The sequence below is a fragment of the Poecilia formosa genome, unplaced genomic scaffold (genome assembly GCF_000485575.1).
Source record: "Poecilia formosa unplaced genomic scaffold, Poecilia_formosa-5.1.2 Scaffold174, whole genome shotgun sequence".
NCBI classification, from domain to species: domain Eukaryota; kingdom Metazoa; phylum Chordata; class Actinopteri; order Cyprinodontiformes; family Poeciliidae; genus Poecilia; species Poecilia formosa.
This window is the reverse complement of record NW_006800113.1, coordinates 1,129,254-1,147,611: the sequence shown is the minus strand read 5'-3', so window position 1 is coordinate 1,147,611 and position 18,358 is coordinate 1,129,254. Positions and strand designations below refer to the sequence as shown.

The window sequence follows — 18,358 nt, the reverse complement described above, 5'->3', positions numbered from 1 at the left end:
TGCATGGACTCAACTTAATCTATTTATCCAAGAGTTCATGCCATTTGTTTATGATGAGCACAAACAACAAGTTGACAAGAATTACGTCATGTTTACTTTAAATCTTTCACTAAACAGAATGTTTTATTTTGTTTTAAGCAAATAATTCCTTAATGCTGATTAAAAACAGTACTAGTTCCAGTAGCAAATTATTTCCTGTTAGACTTTTTTCCCCCATGTTACATATGAAATAATCTGCAAGTAGAACTGGAACTTTTTTTTTTATCAATGTTAAGGAATTATTGACTTAAAACATACACCTATATCTTCCTGAAAAGTTACTTGTAAGTTAGTTTTGTCTTATTTCAAGTGTACTAAGATGTTTGTGCTAGAAACTACAGCAAAAAATACTTGGTAAGATTTGAAGGTTTTGCGAGTGTCGCGTAATATTTGAACAAAAACAGTCAAATCACCTCGTATCATGTCTGACAGACAAGGTTCTGCTTAGAGACGGACAGCTGAGACAATACAAGACACAAAAAAATAAATGGGAGTATACCGACTTGAAAATTATTTGTACCTCTGAAACTTTTTCACATTCTGTCACCATGAATTTGTTCATTTTATTGTTTGTTTGTTGTTGTTTTTTTGTTTGTTTTTTCGCAAAAACCCAATAAAGCTGCGTTGAATGAACTCACTTTAACTGATAAAATGTTTTGAAATCTTTGCGTGACAAGATGTGAAAACATTTAAGGGATATAAATAGTTTTTCCAAGCCACTGTATGTGATTGTCAGGGTTTATTTTATCTTTTTTTTGCCCCCAACTGTGACACAACAGTTAATAAATAAATGTTATATCCACATTTCTTTGACATGAGACGAGCACAGCACCAGACTTGTTCCTCATTAACATTATTCCATAGAACATTAGACAGAACGAAGCTAAAGTCAAACTTTGAGGGTAGAGAAATTAAGGAGCCACAGCTGGATCTTACAGCTTGACCCAAGCTGGGTTAATGAGAGGCACTCGCTTTGCCATTTCTTTTCATTTTCCTCTCCTTTTTTTATTGTCTTTACAAATTAGCACAAAAACTGGTTTATATTTCATTAAGCCCCCCCCCATTTAAAGGCGAAAAGACAACACCTCGGTGACCACATCAGTCCCAATGATGGCTCATGTAATAAGATGTGCTGCTCGACCACATTTGTGCATGAATGCGAGAAGCAGCTAATGAGCTCGGCGAAGGAGAGAAATTACGTGGTGTACGTGAGAACCGAATCTTTGAAATGTCAATTGGAAACACTGCGAGGTCTGTAGCACCCGGCCACATCCGACTCAGATAAACAACGTCCGCGCGCGCCGCTTCACCTGCTGAACAGATACAGACCTGTTGCCAAGGCTTGAGACGCCGCTGCTCGTTTGATGTGCGAATGAATCACAGCAGCCTTGATTTCTGCAGGGAGGCTGCTTTGTCGCGTTGCCGCTTTGTAGTTGTGGCAACGTCGACAAAGGTCATTAATCTTCCGCAAACAGGACAGTGTTTCAATCATCTGATTAAAATGCAAAAGGGGTTATTTTGGTCCAAAATTGAGATTCAAAGCGAGAAGGGATACACAGTGTCTGTTTTAATTGCTTTAATAAGCAGATCCTGAATGCATTAATATGCGCCTGCCATTAATCTCAAAGTGGGATCACAGTATGACAGTATCTCCTCCTGGGATATCTGGAGGAGGAAGCGACTGGCGTCTAGTCTTGCGGTCAAAGAAATATGAGGAAACAGAAAAGTCCCAGAACAAACTGGCTTTCACAGTGAGAGGTTGGCTTTAGGATTTTTTCTCACAAACTCAAGTGTTACTTTGGGGATTTCAGAACAATTAATTAACTACTGGTGTCAGTGAGAAAGGGCTGGTTTAAAAAAAAATAAGGTAAACAATTTTTTAGAGTCCTTTTAGAGAGATGCCAGAGAAAGTGTAAGAATTATCAGTTTTTTTCAAGCTTTATGAAAAAACTGAAAGAAGGCTTTTACTTTTACTTCGCCTACATTTTATTCCCTTAAAAATATATGTATTATTATTATTATTACTGGCTGTTAGGAAGGACTTCATGTCTCATAGATAGTTATTTTTAGGAATTATGAGGCGTTGCTGGATTACAAAATAAATGAACCTCCATTTGTTTATGACCAGTTCTGGTCACCAGGCACGTTCTCAGTGCATCTCAAGTAAAAATCACTGCAGTTCGGCATCTTTGCAGCAATACAAATACCTGTTATAAATACACATAAGACTATGTTTTACACTTCAAATTTACTTGTGAGTCCTGATATGGTGGTATTTTGAGTAAAAAACAAAAGCCACCATTAGATCTCACATTGGCTATGTAACGGTAATCATTAAATACATTTAAGTCGCTTTTAAGTTTGAGTTTTCATCAGTAAATGTGCAGGCTGGTTTATAGCCAATTTGTAATGGAGGCGGAAAGGTTAGAGCTGGAAAATAAAACTTGGATTGTACATTCATGCAAGGCCTAAAACTACATGCGGGAACTGATCTGCTTTTCTTTAAGCCACTGTGGATCAAAATTATACATATGACGAAAAATAAGTACTAATAAACAGTTTCAATTGGTCGAGTTCAGAAATAAATAATTTTTGTCTGGTTTTGCAGTTGTGTGGATCGGTGATGGCCAGACTGCAGCCGAAAAAGGCACCTACTGTTTTAAGTGTTAGGAGGAGTTATCAGTAATTGAGGAAAGGAGGGTTGCAGTAATTCAGGAACAGACATAATTATTTGACATCAAAGCAAGTGAAACATGAAAAATGGAATTGAGTAAAACTGAGTAAATGAGCAAGAGAGTAAACACTGGGGGACTTTCTGAAATAAAAATGCCTGTTTGCGATGTTGAAGCCTTTCACTTTGGCAGGTAATTCGGAAATTCAGATGTATTTTTTAATGTGGCACTTCTGCTCCAGGTCTTTTTTTTTTGTTTTTTTTTTTTGTTTGTTTTTCAAAATAAAATATAAATAGTGTAATCAAACTACTTCAACCCCATCAGAAGCACTAAGTCCTAAGTCTTGTAGACGGAGTTTGTCTTCGACCTTCTTGAAAGAATTCAACTTAAAAAGAAACGAGGGAAAATCCAAAAAAAGTGTCTTGTGCTCCGCAGCTGTTTTCCTTTTCATTCACAGTCTCATATAAAGGCTGCAGGTCAGCTCGTCCCTTCACCATTTCCTACCATGTTTCACACGTGACAACCAACATTTTTACCACGTTTTACACATTTTGCATCTCGTCTTCTGGGCATTTTGGTGAGATAATATTTGTAAGAATGGGAAAAATATTTTTTAAGTAAGATTTTTTTATGCTATAAATATGATAGGAAAAATCTGAAAAGGCTTTTGGCTTAAGAACCTCTAATTTAACAGATGAATACAGGGACAAAGCTGAAGAATCTTTTCTTTTTTTTTTCAAATTTTCTTAATTTTAAATGAGGTTTTAATTGTAAATAGCAAACTAAATGTGAGAATTAAAGCAGGTCAAAGGGATTCATAACATATGACAACTATTGTGATACGGGAAGAGGTCGGTATAAAACGGAGGTACAAAATGGCAAAGGGGCGACAGGACAAACAAGCCGAAACAATCTGAAAACTGTGCTAAAAGCAGAACGTAAGCTCAGTTTTAAGAATCCACAAGCAAAAACTGAATCAGCAGTAACAGTCTGAGAACATCTTATAAATGCTACTTCATGGGTATCAGCTGATAACACTTTAGGACCTTTAAATTCATTTCAACGTCATATAGTTAAACTCTAAAAATCCTGGACTATTAACCTGGATTATAGTGGTCCCAGTAACACAGGCTCTTTCCACGTTCAAATACCCTGTTTCTTCTTTTGTTTTCAAGTACTTGGGAAGGCAACGAGTAAAGGAAAAAGTCTACAAAAGTCCTCCTGGCTGAGGACACCGTTTGATCATATTAATCTAAATCTGCTACCCTATGTAAACACAGACTGCTACCAAGGTGCTGCAGCACCTGCAAACTTCGGATACACACCTTGCTGCTACAAATTGGGAATTCGTTATAAATCATCTTCACGTGAAGACTCGTTTTGTCTTCTCTGAACTAGTTTTGTGTCTTCTCGATGAGACGTGTAGTGAGGGAGACGGCGAATGGCGAGTTCACCGTATGCAACGTGTCGTTTCCTGATGTGTTTTGATGTAGTTTAAGTACAGAACATCCTGTTCCAAATCCTAAGTGATTGATGATTAAGCTTTCCTCTGAATCATCACTGTTTGGTATTTAAAATGGTCTTTCTCCGGTGTTTGCTGATGCTTTTAATGTATTTAAAGATCGAATCCAAGCGGTCGATTTGGAGTGGAGCGGAGTTTGAGTGGATGTGTGTCTGCGGCCTGGAGCAAGCAAGTAACAGAAAACTTTCAGCAGAGGAAAGCAGGAGCTTCGATAAATGAATGAGTAAATAAATAAATAAGTGAACACGGACTTTTGTTTTTTTTTGATGTCCTTTAACTGAGAACTTACGCCACTGTCCCATTTCACCCAGTTCAGCAACCTTCTTAACGGGAGCGCCGTCCCCCTGGCGCCGCCCCACACCAGTGTCCAGTTGGCTGAGGTCCAGCCCCTGTCGCTGTCCAGTCAGAGCTTATAGCTGTTTGTTTGTTTTGTTACTTTTTCTTGCATTTTTTCTTTTTTTATCTGTTTTTTTTTTCAAGAGCGCAGCAGCAGGGCAAGTCTGTGGTGCTTCCTGGCGTCCAGTCAGTCGGCCAGCCAGGCAGGCAGGGAGGCTAAAAATGAGAGGTGAGGTTATGTCTCCTCCTTACTGGGTTTGCTGACTGGTTTGCCGCCATTCATGACCACAGGCTCACAGGTTGTGCTTTTAGAAGGCGGGCCCCCTGCGAGTTTAGGCACCGCCTCTCCTACATCGTGCAATGATGGCTCACGGTACATCGCAACTATAAAAGACAGGAAGAAGAAGGGAAAGTTTGATTTAGAACATAAGAAAACGAGTAAAAACAAACACAAGTTGATTTTTTTTACCTTCTATGGGCTTAGGCAGGAAGTGTGCAGCTGGTTTAGTCTTCTTCACCCTGTTGCCTTTCATGATCTGTCCCTCTTTGTTGAGGCCCAGAAACCACGCCCGGCCCGACTCCTTCTGTCTGTACAGCATGGAGCTGTAGATCACGTAGTAGTTCTCAAACACCGACTCTTTAAACTTGCATTCAGGTGTAAACAGTTCCTGAGGAGACAGAGATCGGATTATTTAATTGCTTTTCCTATAAGACTTCATTCTCCTATTACGTGAACTTTATTGTCATATGACTTTATTTTCGTATTGCTATGACTGTATTCTTGTAACATTATGACTATTTTTGCAAAAAAAAAAGAAAATCTTAGGCTGACTCATATTTTTGAGAATTAAACGGATTTTTGTTCATGGTATTTATATGAACAAAAAGCACCCCATTCTTTTTTCCTTCGACATCTACAAACCAGACGAATAAAAAACAAAAAAACAGCAAGCAGACTGATTCCTGTGACACAGAGCTCAAAACAGCTCATCCTACCCACCCACATCTGCTCGGCTGCTAGGTGTCAAAACTCTCCTCCGTGGAGCGTGTTTCAGTGCTGGGACATGGTGTTATTCTAACTAGGGGAAAAAATCCTGTCTGCCAGTGCTACCGACTGTCCCTGCAGCCACGAGCAGGCCGTCTGATAGCATCGTCTTCCTTTGAGAAGGTCAGAGATGAAGCAGCTGTGAGTATCTGGATCTCAGATTTTCAGAATGCAAATCAGCACGAGTTTGTTTCTCAACGTAGTCCATATCAAAAATATACTGATGTCTATTTTTTTAATTTCTAGATCAACAGAAGAAAAGTTAAAAAAAAAGTTATTTTGGTACCAAACTCATTTTTGTAATGCATGTCCTTCTTTTGCTTCTCCGTTTTTGGATATCGCTTACTTCTTCATACTTCTGCAAATACTTTCCAATTTCTAGTTATGAGTAAAACAAGCTTTTTTGGTCGAAGTAGCAAAATACATATTAACTGCAACAATAACAGCTTAATTTTCTCAAAATAGTGAGAAAACTAACCCTTTTCAGAAACAAAAAACACAGGAAATAAAGAAAAGAATTAGGTACGAGTTACAGACTGAGCCATACAAACTAAAGAAAGGTGGAAATTGTATGACGAAAACACATATAAAAAACTTTGACGATTGAGGTACTTACAGGAGCTAACTTTTACAAGTGTTTAATTTGGTTACATTGCTTAATTATGTATTTCAGGATGAAACTCAATCACACTGATCTCTATACTAAACTTCATTTAACCCTGGCAAATTTATTGACATTAAGGTTTTTGGTTTGTTTTGTCGGAATATCTTAAGCAACACCTTTAGAATTTGTAATAATTATTTAATGCTGCGACAAAAGAACTAACACGACGAGACGGCTCCTGCCAACCCAAACATGCACTCCCGCGGTCCCAGACTGGAAAGTGTTCGTCTCTGCGCCGTCTCTTATTGGTTCCTGTAGGCCTCTTGCCAGATCCACAGACGCATTGTCATTCAGCTCAGGTCTGTCGGTCCGAGTCTCATAGCAACATGAGGAAGAGAGGCGACACTGTAGCTGTGGCAACCAACCAGCGCCGAGAGGGAGGGGTCAGCGGGTGTGCGTCTACGGGGAGGCCTCCCAGATAAACACAAACGCATAAACACTCGCATTGGTAATCTAACAGAGCAATAATGTGCCACATCTCATGCTCTACCACATCCACTCACGCTAACAGAGGAGTGACACGGTTATTAAAGGTATAGGCGGCTCCAGGCAGATCAGACACACACTTGTGGCTCTGGGGAATGAGCGGAGGGGTATGAAATGTGACTAAACCACTGCTTGGCAGCAAAACACAAGACAGGTGATAATGAATGAATAAAACCTCAATTTCTTTTCCCCCCCGTCATGAAAACAAATGATTTTGATTCATATCAACAGAGCGGTTGCTCCCTGAACTGCTTGCTATTTTTCATTCGCAGATTGAATAACCTAATTATAAATGTATTTAGTCCTGACCTGCAACCCTGGATTTATTATTCATTTGCTTAAGAAGAATGGTCTTTCCTGGTGGGCACGAAGCAGTGCCAGAAACTTATTAATGCTGGTCAGTTAGGTCATGCATCATTTAACAGCGCTTTTAGAATAAAAGAAATGTGATGTCGGAGGCAGCGACAACTCCTCCAAAGCGTACTCGGAAAAAAGAATAAGTGAACTGTAAGAATGAGCCGGGATGAAAACCTCCAGGCGTTACAGGTGAGTCATTCTCACAGAAGCGCCTGCCCGAATGCGTTTCTGTCGTCGTTTCTAAATAGCTATGTTCACAAGCTGCCCACAGAAAGGAGACAGGCAGAAATGAATGAAAGAAATGGAGGGCGGGTGCGTGTGTGTGGAGGGAGAGGGATGGAGGTGGGGAAAGGGTGGAAATTGGGACATGAAGGAGAGGGGGAGAGAGAATAAATCACCAACTGAGGAGGACGACGCCTCCTGATTGGAAAAACAGCAGGGGATTCTCTCCCTCCCTCCCTGCCTGCCTGCTCTTATCTTTGTATTTCTCTCATCACTCTTTTTTTTTCTCTACAGCGATGCGGTGCGCACACGCATGGACGTTGTTATCTTTTGAATTGCGGTCTCTAACATGCATGCACACCAGCCATGATCAGCCAGGAGATCCCATTAGCATGTTAGATAACGCGCCAAAACCCTCTAAATCAACACAGACGGCACTTCGTCCCTCGTCAATTAAGGGCCTAAAAATAACGAATTCATACACAAGAAGGAAAAAGTAATCTCAAGTTTTGGCACAATACACAATTTGCTGACAGGACGCATAGCGGTACGGCGGTTCAAATGTGAGAATGTTTCATTCAATTTACATTCACAGCACAATAATAAAGAATAATAAAGTTGTTTTTATTTTTAGTAATCTTTTTGTAATTTTACTTGAGTTACAAATGAATAAGAATAGATGATCCTACCTTGTTTAATGTTGCTACACTCAACTTTCTCTTGACGCCTTTGTGGTTGTAATGTGATGTAAAGCTAAAAGTTCAAGGCGTGTGAATTATTTTCATTTCAGTAAATCAGCTTTGGCTGATTGTGGTTTTTCTCTATTCCTGTTCAGCAAAATGTTTCTAACAAAGTTACGTCTACTGTTAGACTGATGAGATTTAATTTGTTGAGCAAAATGAATGGAAAATATAAACAACAATACTTCATAATTATAAAAGCTGGGAGCATACTAAAGCCTTAATCACAGTTGTGCGTTAACCTAATAAAGAATGTAAGCAACATCATTTTAGTGTGTATAGTTAAACCACAATGCTTCATATTTATAAATATGTTACATAAAGATGCAAAATTGGACAGGTGATCAATATTCTTGGATGTTTTTATGCATATTTCAGATTTATGCAGTGAAGACATGAAGAGAATAAACAAGTCCAAAGTTCCTTCATGTATTCCAAGCAATGAACTCCAGACTTTCCCAAACTTAAGGACTGAGAACTCTAGGAAGTTACATATTTATATTTTAAAATTATTTTGTTAATGAAAGTAGTAAATTGGCCCTGATTATTTCCTTAATTTTGGGTGATTGGATGATACTTACATACAAAACCAATCTTTTCCACAAAGACTTTTCACACAGACAAACAAAAAAATCATCTGTATTGGCCAAATTTGGAATCAGCCAGTGAGGCTTTTTAAAAATCGATGATCGACTAGAAAACTGCAATCGGTGCAGCCCTATATCAAATTATTTCTGATATTGATAAAGAGAAAACTCAAAACTAGGAAGAAAATAAATACAGGAAGGAAAACTATCAAGGATGAAAGAAAAGAAAGGAAGACAGTTGAAGGACAGAAAGAAGAAATGACAACTACGTCAATGAGATATGAAATAAAGTCGAGAAACTTGAAGCTGCGACAAAACCCCCCAAACAGAATCTCCAGATGGCGTAGGAAGCCTGTAATTCTCATCACAAAATGACATTGACTGCTTTGTAAATGGCATGTGCAAACATCTATTTGAGCTTTATTGACCAGTGCAGAGAAGATTTGGTTTGACTTCAGGTGAAAAATTGAGTGTATTTTCTTCCAGGGTCAGAATTCACACAAGGGAGATTACTGAGCAAACACCTGTTTTTCACCAATGTTTTAGTTTTTTTTTAAAAAAAAGCCTCAGTACCAAAGCTAATTTAGTTCAAAATGCATTTGTTCCTCCTGTTCTGCTGTTTGTGTAATGATACTTTACGCAACTGAGCCCACGAACGGACGTATGCGCCGTATGTTCGTCTGTGTGCGTCTGTTTGTGTGCACTGTTCAGCAAGTGGGTGTGTTTGTTTCCAACACCAGTTATTATCACAGCACTAATTACCCAGGGGGATTCTGGGTAAAAAAAGAAAAAAAAATCATTCTACAGAGCAGAATCCCAGAGAGAAAAGTGGAAGCAAAGGACTGGAGAGAAGAGAGTTTGCTTAAGAAAAGAAGAGGAGTAAAGAGTTCTTAAGAAAGGAATGACTGATTCTGATCTGCACTGATTCAGCTACTCTAATGAAGATCTGGCTCTTATTTTGGGTCAGCAGTAATGCAGCTAGCATCACAGGTGCCTCTTAAGAACCTGTTTAAAACTAGCCGGCATTCAGAGGGATCTGAGGTAAACTACAGTATCAGGACAAACTGAGGCGGAAATGCTGAGGCTGCAAGTGAGCAAAACCGTAACTCACACTGAAACTGTGGAAAACTGCAAGGTGTAAAAAAAATATTTCCCTGGCAACAAATTAAAAGTCGAGATGCTTTTTAGTTCATTCGGTACCAAAGTTGAGCATTTTCCCGACAACCTGTGGGGGGAAAAAAACAGCTAATTTTCAAACCAAAAGTAAAAATAGTTGGGTAAAAGTTATCTCTGGACTTCCATACATCAATACATTTCCATGACAATTTAAAAGCCTCAGGAAAGTCAGTTCTTTCCTCAGTTTAACCTAGAATAAAATGAAGAAAACGCTCTTTTATCCCATTTGTTCTATGAAGTATTAGCCTCCACGACATCGTCCTGCAGATTCAAAAGAGTTCAAAGTAAAGTTGAGAAAAATCAAAGCCAAAGCCATTGGTCCCACTAAAAACTGACTTCTTATTAAGCGGTAGCACAAACCACTCTTGTGCAATAATGTCCTTTAACTCTGTAATGCTCTAGTATTGTGTATCCATGGTATTCTAACAATTTGCAACTTGGGGAAGGGTTTGAAATACAAGGAGAGAGCACAGAACAAGCCTGGCAGATTTAGGAAATAAGACCTCATCTGGGAAGAAACTACCAAATGACTTTGCAAAGTCATTTATTGTAACCTGAAAGAGGAGAAACTCTCTTTCGGGCTGTGCACAGGAATGGACGGCAAGGCTGCATACAGAGAAATAACTCCACTTGTCCAGAAGAAATGCAAAGGTACAGGTTGGGCTTCTTCAGGAGACGAATTGAAAATCACAGCAAACAATTGGAGGCTGTTATCCAGCAAAAAGACACATTAATATCTAACAGAATCAAAGGAGTCAATCAGTTTGATCTGGTAGTTTTTGTGGGATAATTTCATTTTAAAGCAGAATAACATAATGTAAATAAGGATATCTGTGAAAAATGTGGAAAAAAAAATATAAATCTGGTCTTTCAGTAGTTGACCTGCTGATCACCAATCAGAGTAAATTCAAATACCTAATTGATTGATGAATTTTTAATTTAAGCATCAGCTAAATTCATTTTTCCATTTTTTTTTTTACAATTTATATCCTTTTATATTGTGTTCAGATTGAAGGCTGATGTCATTTTTATGCCTTTTAAATTACGTTTTGCTAGGGAAGATAGCACTCTGGTATCTCAAATGACAAAGATGAACATTTTCTACATGTTTCCCCTTTCTCTGTCCAATACCAGCTGGGAACAAGCTGCTTATTCATTTCAATTTAGACTTATTTCCAATAGACACAGCGAACAGCACAACATATGTAAAGGAAAATGGATTTTTTTAGGTTTTTTTATCCAGGTATTATTGGACCATTCATTAAATCATTATCATTATCATTAAATTATACACAAAATCTTACCATTTTGTTAGTGTTTATGTCCATAATTTATCGTAAAATACCAGAAATTAGTCGATATGCATCAGTTAAGTACATGGCAATGAAATAATGTGTCTACAGGTGTAACCTGGATGTACATCTGAACAAAACAACTGCAACAAACTGTGCCTCCCCATGTACTAAATAAAAATAAATAGCATGCTCAGAAATGACCAAAATGAAAATATTGCATTATTTATGATTCTAAATACTGAACATCAGGTACTTTAATAATCTATTTCCTCTATGTAAATTATTTTTTAAGTTTGAAAGGGGTAGGGGAGTGCAATAAAGAAATGATTTAATTTATTTAACTATAGCAAATTACTGAATGATACATCCTATAGTAACATGGTTACTATAGTAATAGTAATAACCTCTATCTGAACTAGTTTTTTTGTAAAACTGTCTTGTTTCAAGGAGAATCTCCACAGGCTTTTAATTCTTTGAACTTGTGAAGAAGATTTTCAAGTCAATCAATAAAAGCTGCTATTCCGCCAAACAAAAGCAGGTTAAAAGCAAGGTGTAATTATATATTAATATGGTCATATTTTCAAGGTTCACTTGTAACTGCGCAGTCTGTCCTGCTGTACTTCTATGTTGCAATTTATCAAGTGGCATCCTTGAAGAGCCTCGACAGTTTCCAAGTAACTCATTTATTCTCTAGTTACTAGAAAATATACGCGTTTGTCACGACTCGCATGTTCTACCATCTATTCTCTGTGCCTCTTCTCCCTCCTTTCATCTGCTCGGATGTAGACGGGTCTCGATCTGTCTGAGCGCCGCACGGTTCTGTGTTATGAATGGAGATGCACACCTACGTACACAGACATGTGGCTGACACACACTGCTTGATTTGTACAGAGCACACACCTCCGTGTTTGCCGAAAACATCCTGTTCTGAGGAAACATGCGGCGGTCCAGACAGATTGGAGCTGTGTGAAGAAATGAAATGACAGGACTACAGCGTTCAAAAGGGTGTAAGTCCTCTATCTGTGCCACAGCACTGAAACAAAACCCTGCATACTTGTGAGATGGACCCTGGACTCTAAAGACAACCCATCAAAATCTCTCTTAATAATACTAATACTAATACAACCAACTCAATGCTGTTGCTAATCTGACTAAAAATACAGTTATGGGTAAAAGTTAGTCGAGGTGAATATTGACTGTATGGGTAACTAAAGGTTCCTTAAATCACAGTAACATAAAAACGTAACCAGAATCAAATATATCATCAGGATAATTCAATTTGAGCTGGAAGGTTAATTTCTGGAGTTTTATTTAAAGTTTGTCTCTAAAGGTCAACACTAATTATTCACAACCATTAATGGTGACCGAGTTGGCTATTATTAGAGAAAAATTGTTTATTTCCTCTAAGATGCAGGCTACAAAATCTTTTTAAATGAATCAGATTTGAGTAAAATTCATGTCAAAATTCATGTAAAAAGAAAACAACTCTTAACAGATTAAGAGTCAAGAGTTTAAGATAGCTTTTCACAAAAGGTGACTTTGTGTCCTTCAGCAACAAAGAAGAAGCTGGTCTTACTTAAAGAGCAGCAACATGAAGATGAAGTGGATTCATTTAAATAGCCTCCCTATCCAGGGCCTAATGTAGGAATCCATTTCCATTTCTAATGCTGGCGGGTAGGTGGTCAGCAAAACTTCAGGTTTAAAAAACATAAGGGCAACAGCTGTAATTGAGCCTCTGTAATTATGCAGACAGTGCACAACACACATATTTGCATAGTGTAGGCTACAAAATCAATTTAACCTCAACAAACACAATATGTGTGAAAATAAAACAATTTTATTGACGTCTCTTTTAAAAAACATCTTTAAACTGATATGCTTTCTGAATATTGATTCATAGAAATTATCAGAAAAATTCAATAAATTCTTTATTTTAGAGATATTTTGATGAGACATTTATCACAAATTTATTCATCTTTTTCATTACAATTACAACTTATTGAGAATTATATTAGCTATGTTTCCATTCTAGTCTGTGTCTTTCTACGTGGCTCAAACTAATTCACATTCAAGGTTTGCACAATTTTTAATAAATGTATGGAATATTTTTAGCATATTAATTAAAATGTGACCACATATTTTTGTCTAAATAACTTATTCATTGTTATCAGAATTTAATTAGCTTTATTGTGTTTTCTATGCAACGTTCAGGTATACTACTGTGCTCTACTGATTGTATTTGCATATTTATAACATCCTACATGGATGAATACTTCAGCGTCATTAACACACTGATTCTTAAGGATAAAGGTTGGCTACAAATATAAGCTAAGGCATCTGAATTTACTCTATTAATATCAATCTTCTCTCATAACTTTCTCCAACTCTGGATGTGAACGAAGCAGCAGCAGGTGCAGGACCAACAGGCGTGTGTTGCAAGAGATGTGCACCAACTTTGTTAACAAACTCAATTTCCTCTTTCACCTTTCTTCTCACACGCTCCCACCTAACACCCAGGGACACACAGTTGTCTCCTTTCGTCTCATTCACACACGGTCCCAGACTCATCAGCACTTCTTTTCCCCCCACTTTCCCCAGCATGCTTCATAATTATCACATAGCAGCTCATTGCACACGGCGCCATCTGTTACTCGGAAGCATGCGCACTCCGACGCAGCAACAAGGCGCTGCCAGATGCCGTGGATTTTGAGTTAATAAAACCTCGCATGCGTGGCCAAATCTGCAGCAACTGTTTTAAATAAAGGGGATAAGGAATTAGCCCTAAAGAAGTATTAATCTATTATCACGAAGCAACATTCTCATGCAAAAACATTATCTCAATATAAATACTCTGCGTTTAAGCTGGAAAAGATTTGACTTCTTTTTATGCCAAAATGAGAAATCATCTGTAGCCCAAAGCATATTTTACATTATTCCGTGACTCCGAGGATGATGCTAAAATGTATTCATGACTGAGAAAGAGACAGAGCCTTGATGCACTGGAGAAGATGTGCTGAAGTGGTTGAACACCATGAACTTTAGGCCAAACTTTCAGGATTGACTGTGACACATTTATGAAGAGGCTGGATGGGGCTGAATTAACTGGAAAGTGGGGATGTGAACCACAGCTGCACAATAAAATTGTGAAAAGATCTCCATTGCAATATCGCTGTTTATCCTAGAAAGACTGTTTGGAGTTCAAGAACTTTTGGAGAATATATTTCAAGTGTTATGAACTTGCATTTTTAATGCTAAAGTAATATTCAGCCAGCTGTACAGAGTCCCTTACACTGGACTGCATGTTTGTTGCAGAAAAATACATTTTTGTTTAAAGTGCCTTGTAAAGTTAATTAAAGCCACTTGAGGAGTGACCCAAATACTGTTCTTAATACAATTTTCAATTTTTTACAATTCCATGATTTTCTTTCAAAAAAAAAATCAGACTAATTAAAATATTGCATCCTTGGTTCATTGCTATGCAGGCAAAAACTATTAACATTATTATTTTTTTTTTTTTTCCGTATTTAATCTACATTGTTTTGACCCGGGAGTACTTTTGACAAACAATTTTGTTTCTTAATTGAATTAAGGTCTGGACTTTGACTAGGACATTCTAATGCAGGAGCATGCTTTGACTAGACCATTCCATTGTAGCTCTGGCTGTCTCTTTAGGGTCATTGTCTTGCTGGGAGCCTTCTGCTGCCGCAACAATTTTCAGAATATTTCCTAAAAATTCGGGGAACGACGCATTAGTTTCCCTTCACTTCACAATTCGAACTTTTAAATTATATAAACCAACAACTGTATTGAGGTTTAAGGTTGTAATGTGAAAAAAAAGTTGAGAAAGCTTCAAGAGAAATGAATGCTTTTTCAAGACACTGAATACGTCCGTCCCATTGTATCTTATTTTTACGCCTACATTGTGTACTTGTCCCTGGGATTAGTTGTTTTTGCTCATGTTTCTCTCCCTTAAATTCAGACGAAATGGATAAAATGAATGATCACTGAAAGCATAAAACACGAATCAACTGCTGGGACATAAAGCAGAAAGAAAATGTTCTGACTTCTGCTAGCCGACACCCTGCTTTGTAATATTTTTCCTTCCAGTTGGAAAATGTGTTGCCCTATCCCGAACATTTTACAGAAAAGACCACTGACAAGTGCTCCTTGTTTCTCTGAAGTTAAAGGCACTGCGGCCTGATCCATATCGACATCCTGTCACCTCCACCATGCCTCGATCGGGCGGAGGAAAAACTAACCCAATTTGTGTCCAGTAAACAAGTAGTTCACTTCACTTCATATGAAGTATAAAAAGTCAACAGCAGAGCTGCAGTTCATTTGTGGAGGCGCCCTCGTAACGGTTAATGAGCATCTCTCCAGCCCGGCCACGCCATCCTTACCTGCCAGGACCGACAGAGCAGCCAATTAAACATCAAACCGCGCTGACATCAGGATGAATTAGACCTGCCGTTGATGATTTATACATTCGTTATCATGGAGCTGCCAGGACACCAGTCCTCGAGCTGGAACACAATCAAACGTTCTCACTTTTCCTCTCCGTGTGCAGCTTTGGAGGGGACTTCTGCTGTGTGCAAACGGAGGGACTCCCCCTCTTCAATTATTTACAGGAAGCCCTCATGCATCTGTGACTTTCAGCGACAGGCTGAGAAAGCCCAGCAGAGCGGCGCAGAGCGCCGTTAGTCCTCTTCCCAATTACTATTTTCTCTTCCTCTCATCCCTTTACAAACAATGTTTCCTCCTCTCAATCCTTCCTGGTTCTTGTCCAACTCCCTCATCTGTTTACATGGTTTTCTTTTCCTCTTTCAAATCTTTTCTAAAACAGTTTTTACCCTGCTTTTTCTTTTCCTTTCTCACATACAAACCTGCTCCCTCTTCGTACCTTTGTTCCTCTCAGCTGTCATGTTCGTTTCCCTCATTTAACCTCTTCCCCTCCCGCCCGCTTCTATTCCCCCGTCCCCTCAATCACCTATCCTCTCATCTCATCACCTCTTGTCCCCTCTTGTCATCTTCCCCCCCAAAAAAGAAAAGAAGGGGGAGGAAGGAAGGATGAAGCAGGAAGTAAGGGACATCGGTGGATGAGTGTGAACTCCTTCTGAAGAGTCAGCATGGAAATAATTCATATTCTGCTCCATCTTACCCACATCGCAGCTCCTGTACCTCACCTTCCCTCTGTTGTTCGCTGCTCTGCTTGCTCTTCACCTCCTCCCCCACCTCTATTTCTCTGTCAAACCTCGTCTTTCATACTGTTCTCCCCGTCTCCTCAGAGTAATTTTGCTTTTGATTTTACCATTTTCACATCTGCTGGTCTTTGCCAAGATGCTTCTGGCAAGGACACCGAAACACATCGCTGTCAAATTCACTCAAACTGAAGGACTATTTGTCATTTAGGCAGATTGACAGCCTCAGTGATATTTTTTGTTGTTGTTGTTGTTGTTGCCGTTTTCCTGATTATTAATGTCAAGTAAGGTCTTGACTGTTGTTTGCTACTTACTCGTTAATTTTCTAAAGTCTAAGTTTTATACACATTTTTACCAGGGATGCCACTAAATGTGGAAGGTGCTGCATATGCATTGGGAATAATGTCATTTTAACTGCTTACATTATTTTTTCGGATATTTGGATACAACATTTTGTAAACTAATCAATTTGTTACAACCTTTGTAAACCCTTATTTGGTGAACTAAATAAGTTCTAGTTTTCGTTTGAATTCAAAAAACAAGAATATAAAACATTTTCTGACATCCAATAAGCCACATCCCTCCTTTGGAAGCTCAGGTAGTTTCCAAATGTCTCCCACCTCTGATCACAGCTGAAGTCAACAGATGCATCATCTCCGAGCCCCACTGGCCAACAACTCACCCTGGTGGATAAAGCCGGGCCGATATTTCCGTTTGTGTCTAATTAAAGTCCCCGAGGGGACCGCAGCGCATCTAAAACCAAGAGGAACCAAACGCCGTTCTTGCCAGGGCTGAAGACGACAGCTGTGATGGCGGACGGCGTCCGTTAGCAGCTTCTGATAAGCCTGTCTGCGCGTGTCGCCGGTGTGCTCACCGAGGAGTAAAGGTGACCCTCTCCGTTCATGGCGATGTAGAGACCCGTCTTGACTGATTGGATGGCCACGACTCTCAGACCCACAGGAATTAGGTTGAACAGAGCTGAGGACACACAACACAAGAGGAATTAAAATGGAAACTTGTGTTTTAGATGCATTAATGAATGTTGCTGCATTTTATATTGTACTGTCGATCGATTAAAAAATGTAATCAGATTAATCACACTCTCGCACTGTGATTAATCAATATAGTTAACTTTGTAACCTTGAAATGTAAAAATGCACATTTTCATTTAAGAAAATGTTTTACTGTCTCAAGTCAAACATCTCAGTTTTCCATGACTTCATATTCAGGAAGAAGTCATTTTGTTTCAAATGTAATTCAGAAATTTTAAATTGGTTGTGCTTCGGTGGAAGATTACCGTGGTTTTACCCAGAAGACCATTGTGGTATTTTTTTAAGAATTGCTTTGGTGCTACAGGCCTTTATTTGGCAGTAATCAGACAGGAAGCGGACAGAGCGAACGATGGTGAGAGACTTGCGGCTAAGGGACCGAGGACAGGAGTCGAACTCGCATTGAGGTCTATATCCTCTGCACAGGGCATCCACTCTAATCATGGTATTTTTTAAACTAAAACTTTCCATCGAGCACATCAGTCTGACTCTCCTCACTCGTCTTTTCACTCGCATTTCCCAGTCTGTATTGTTCAGCACAGTACAAGACCGTGTAATGCCCTGCTTTGAAGTTACCCTCTGCGGTAGAGAGACTTTTAGGTCAAAATAGAATAGGTGATGCTATTAATCTGCATTTTGCAATATTAATACGTTAAACTTTTTAGATTAGTCACATGCTGCCCTAATTTTAAAAGAACATGAAAAAAATCAGACGGTTTGAGACTTCACTAAACAATCTCAACTAAAACGGGACTGAGGTTTTCTGATTGCTAGAAAGTATCTAATCATGATTTTTTTAAAAACTTAATAGAAACAAATGTGCTTCACAGGTGATGAAAAAGTCAGGACTAGTCCCATCATTAGTTAAAATTATTTCTCTTTTCTTTTGTGTCTGGCCCATTTTAAGTCCAGTTCTGGGTGGATTTAATGGTCTGTGTTGGGTCATTGTCATGTTTCAGGGTCCAGGTCT

The 18,358-nt window shown here is 38.7% G+C and overlaps 1 protein-coding gene across 3 annotated transcripts in view; it reads right to left on the bottom strand.

Annotated features, from left to right (window-relative positions):
- Positions 1–641: 641 nt before the first annotated feature.
- The window catches only part of LOC103147142 (fibroblast growth factor 14-like), a 51,962-nt gene continuing 34,245 nt past the window's right edge, over positions 642–18,358 (bottom strand). For all 3 annotated transcript variants that reach the window (XM_007565341.2, XM_007565343.2, XM_007565342.2), the window contains exons 3-5: positions 17,214–17,317; positions 5,039–5,237; positions 642–4,953 (exon numbers count right to left, since the gene is read on the bottom strand). In XM_007565341.2, the coding sequence (XP_007565403.1) occupies positions 4,805–4,953; positions 5,039–5,237; positions 17,214–17,317 (452 nt within the window). In that variant the 3' untranslated portion in view covers positions 642–4,804. The remainder of the gene's footprint in view (positions 4,954–5,038; positions 5,238–17,213; positions 17,318–18,358) is intronic.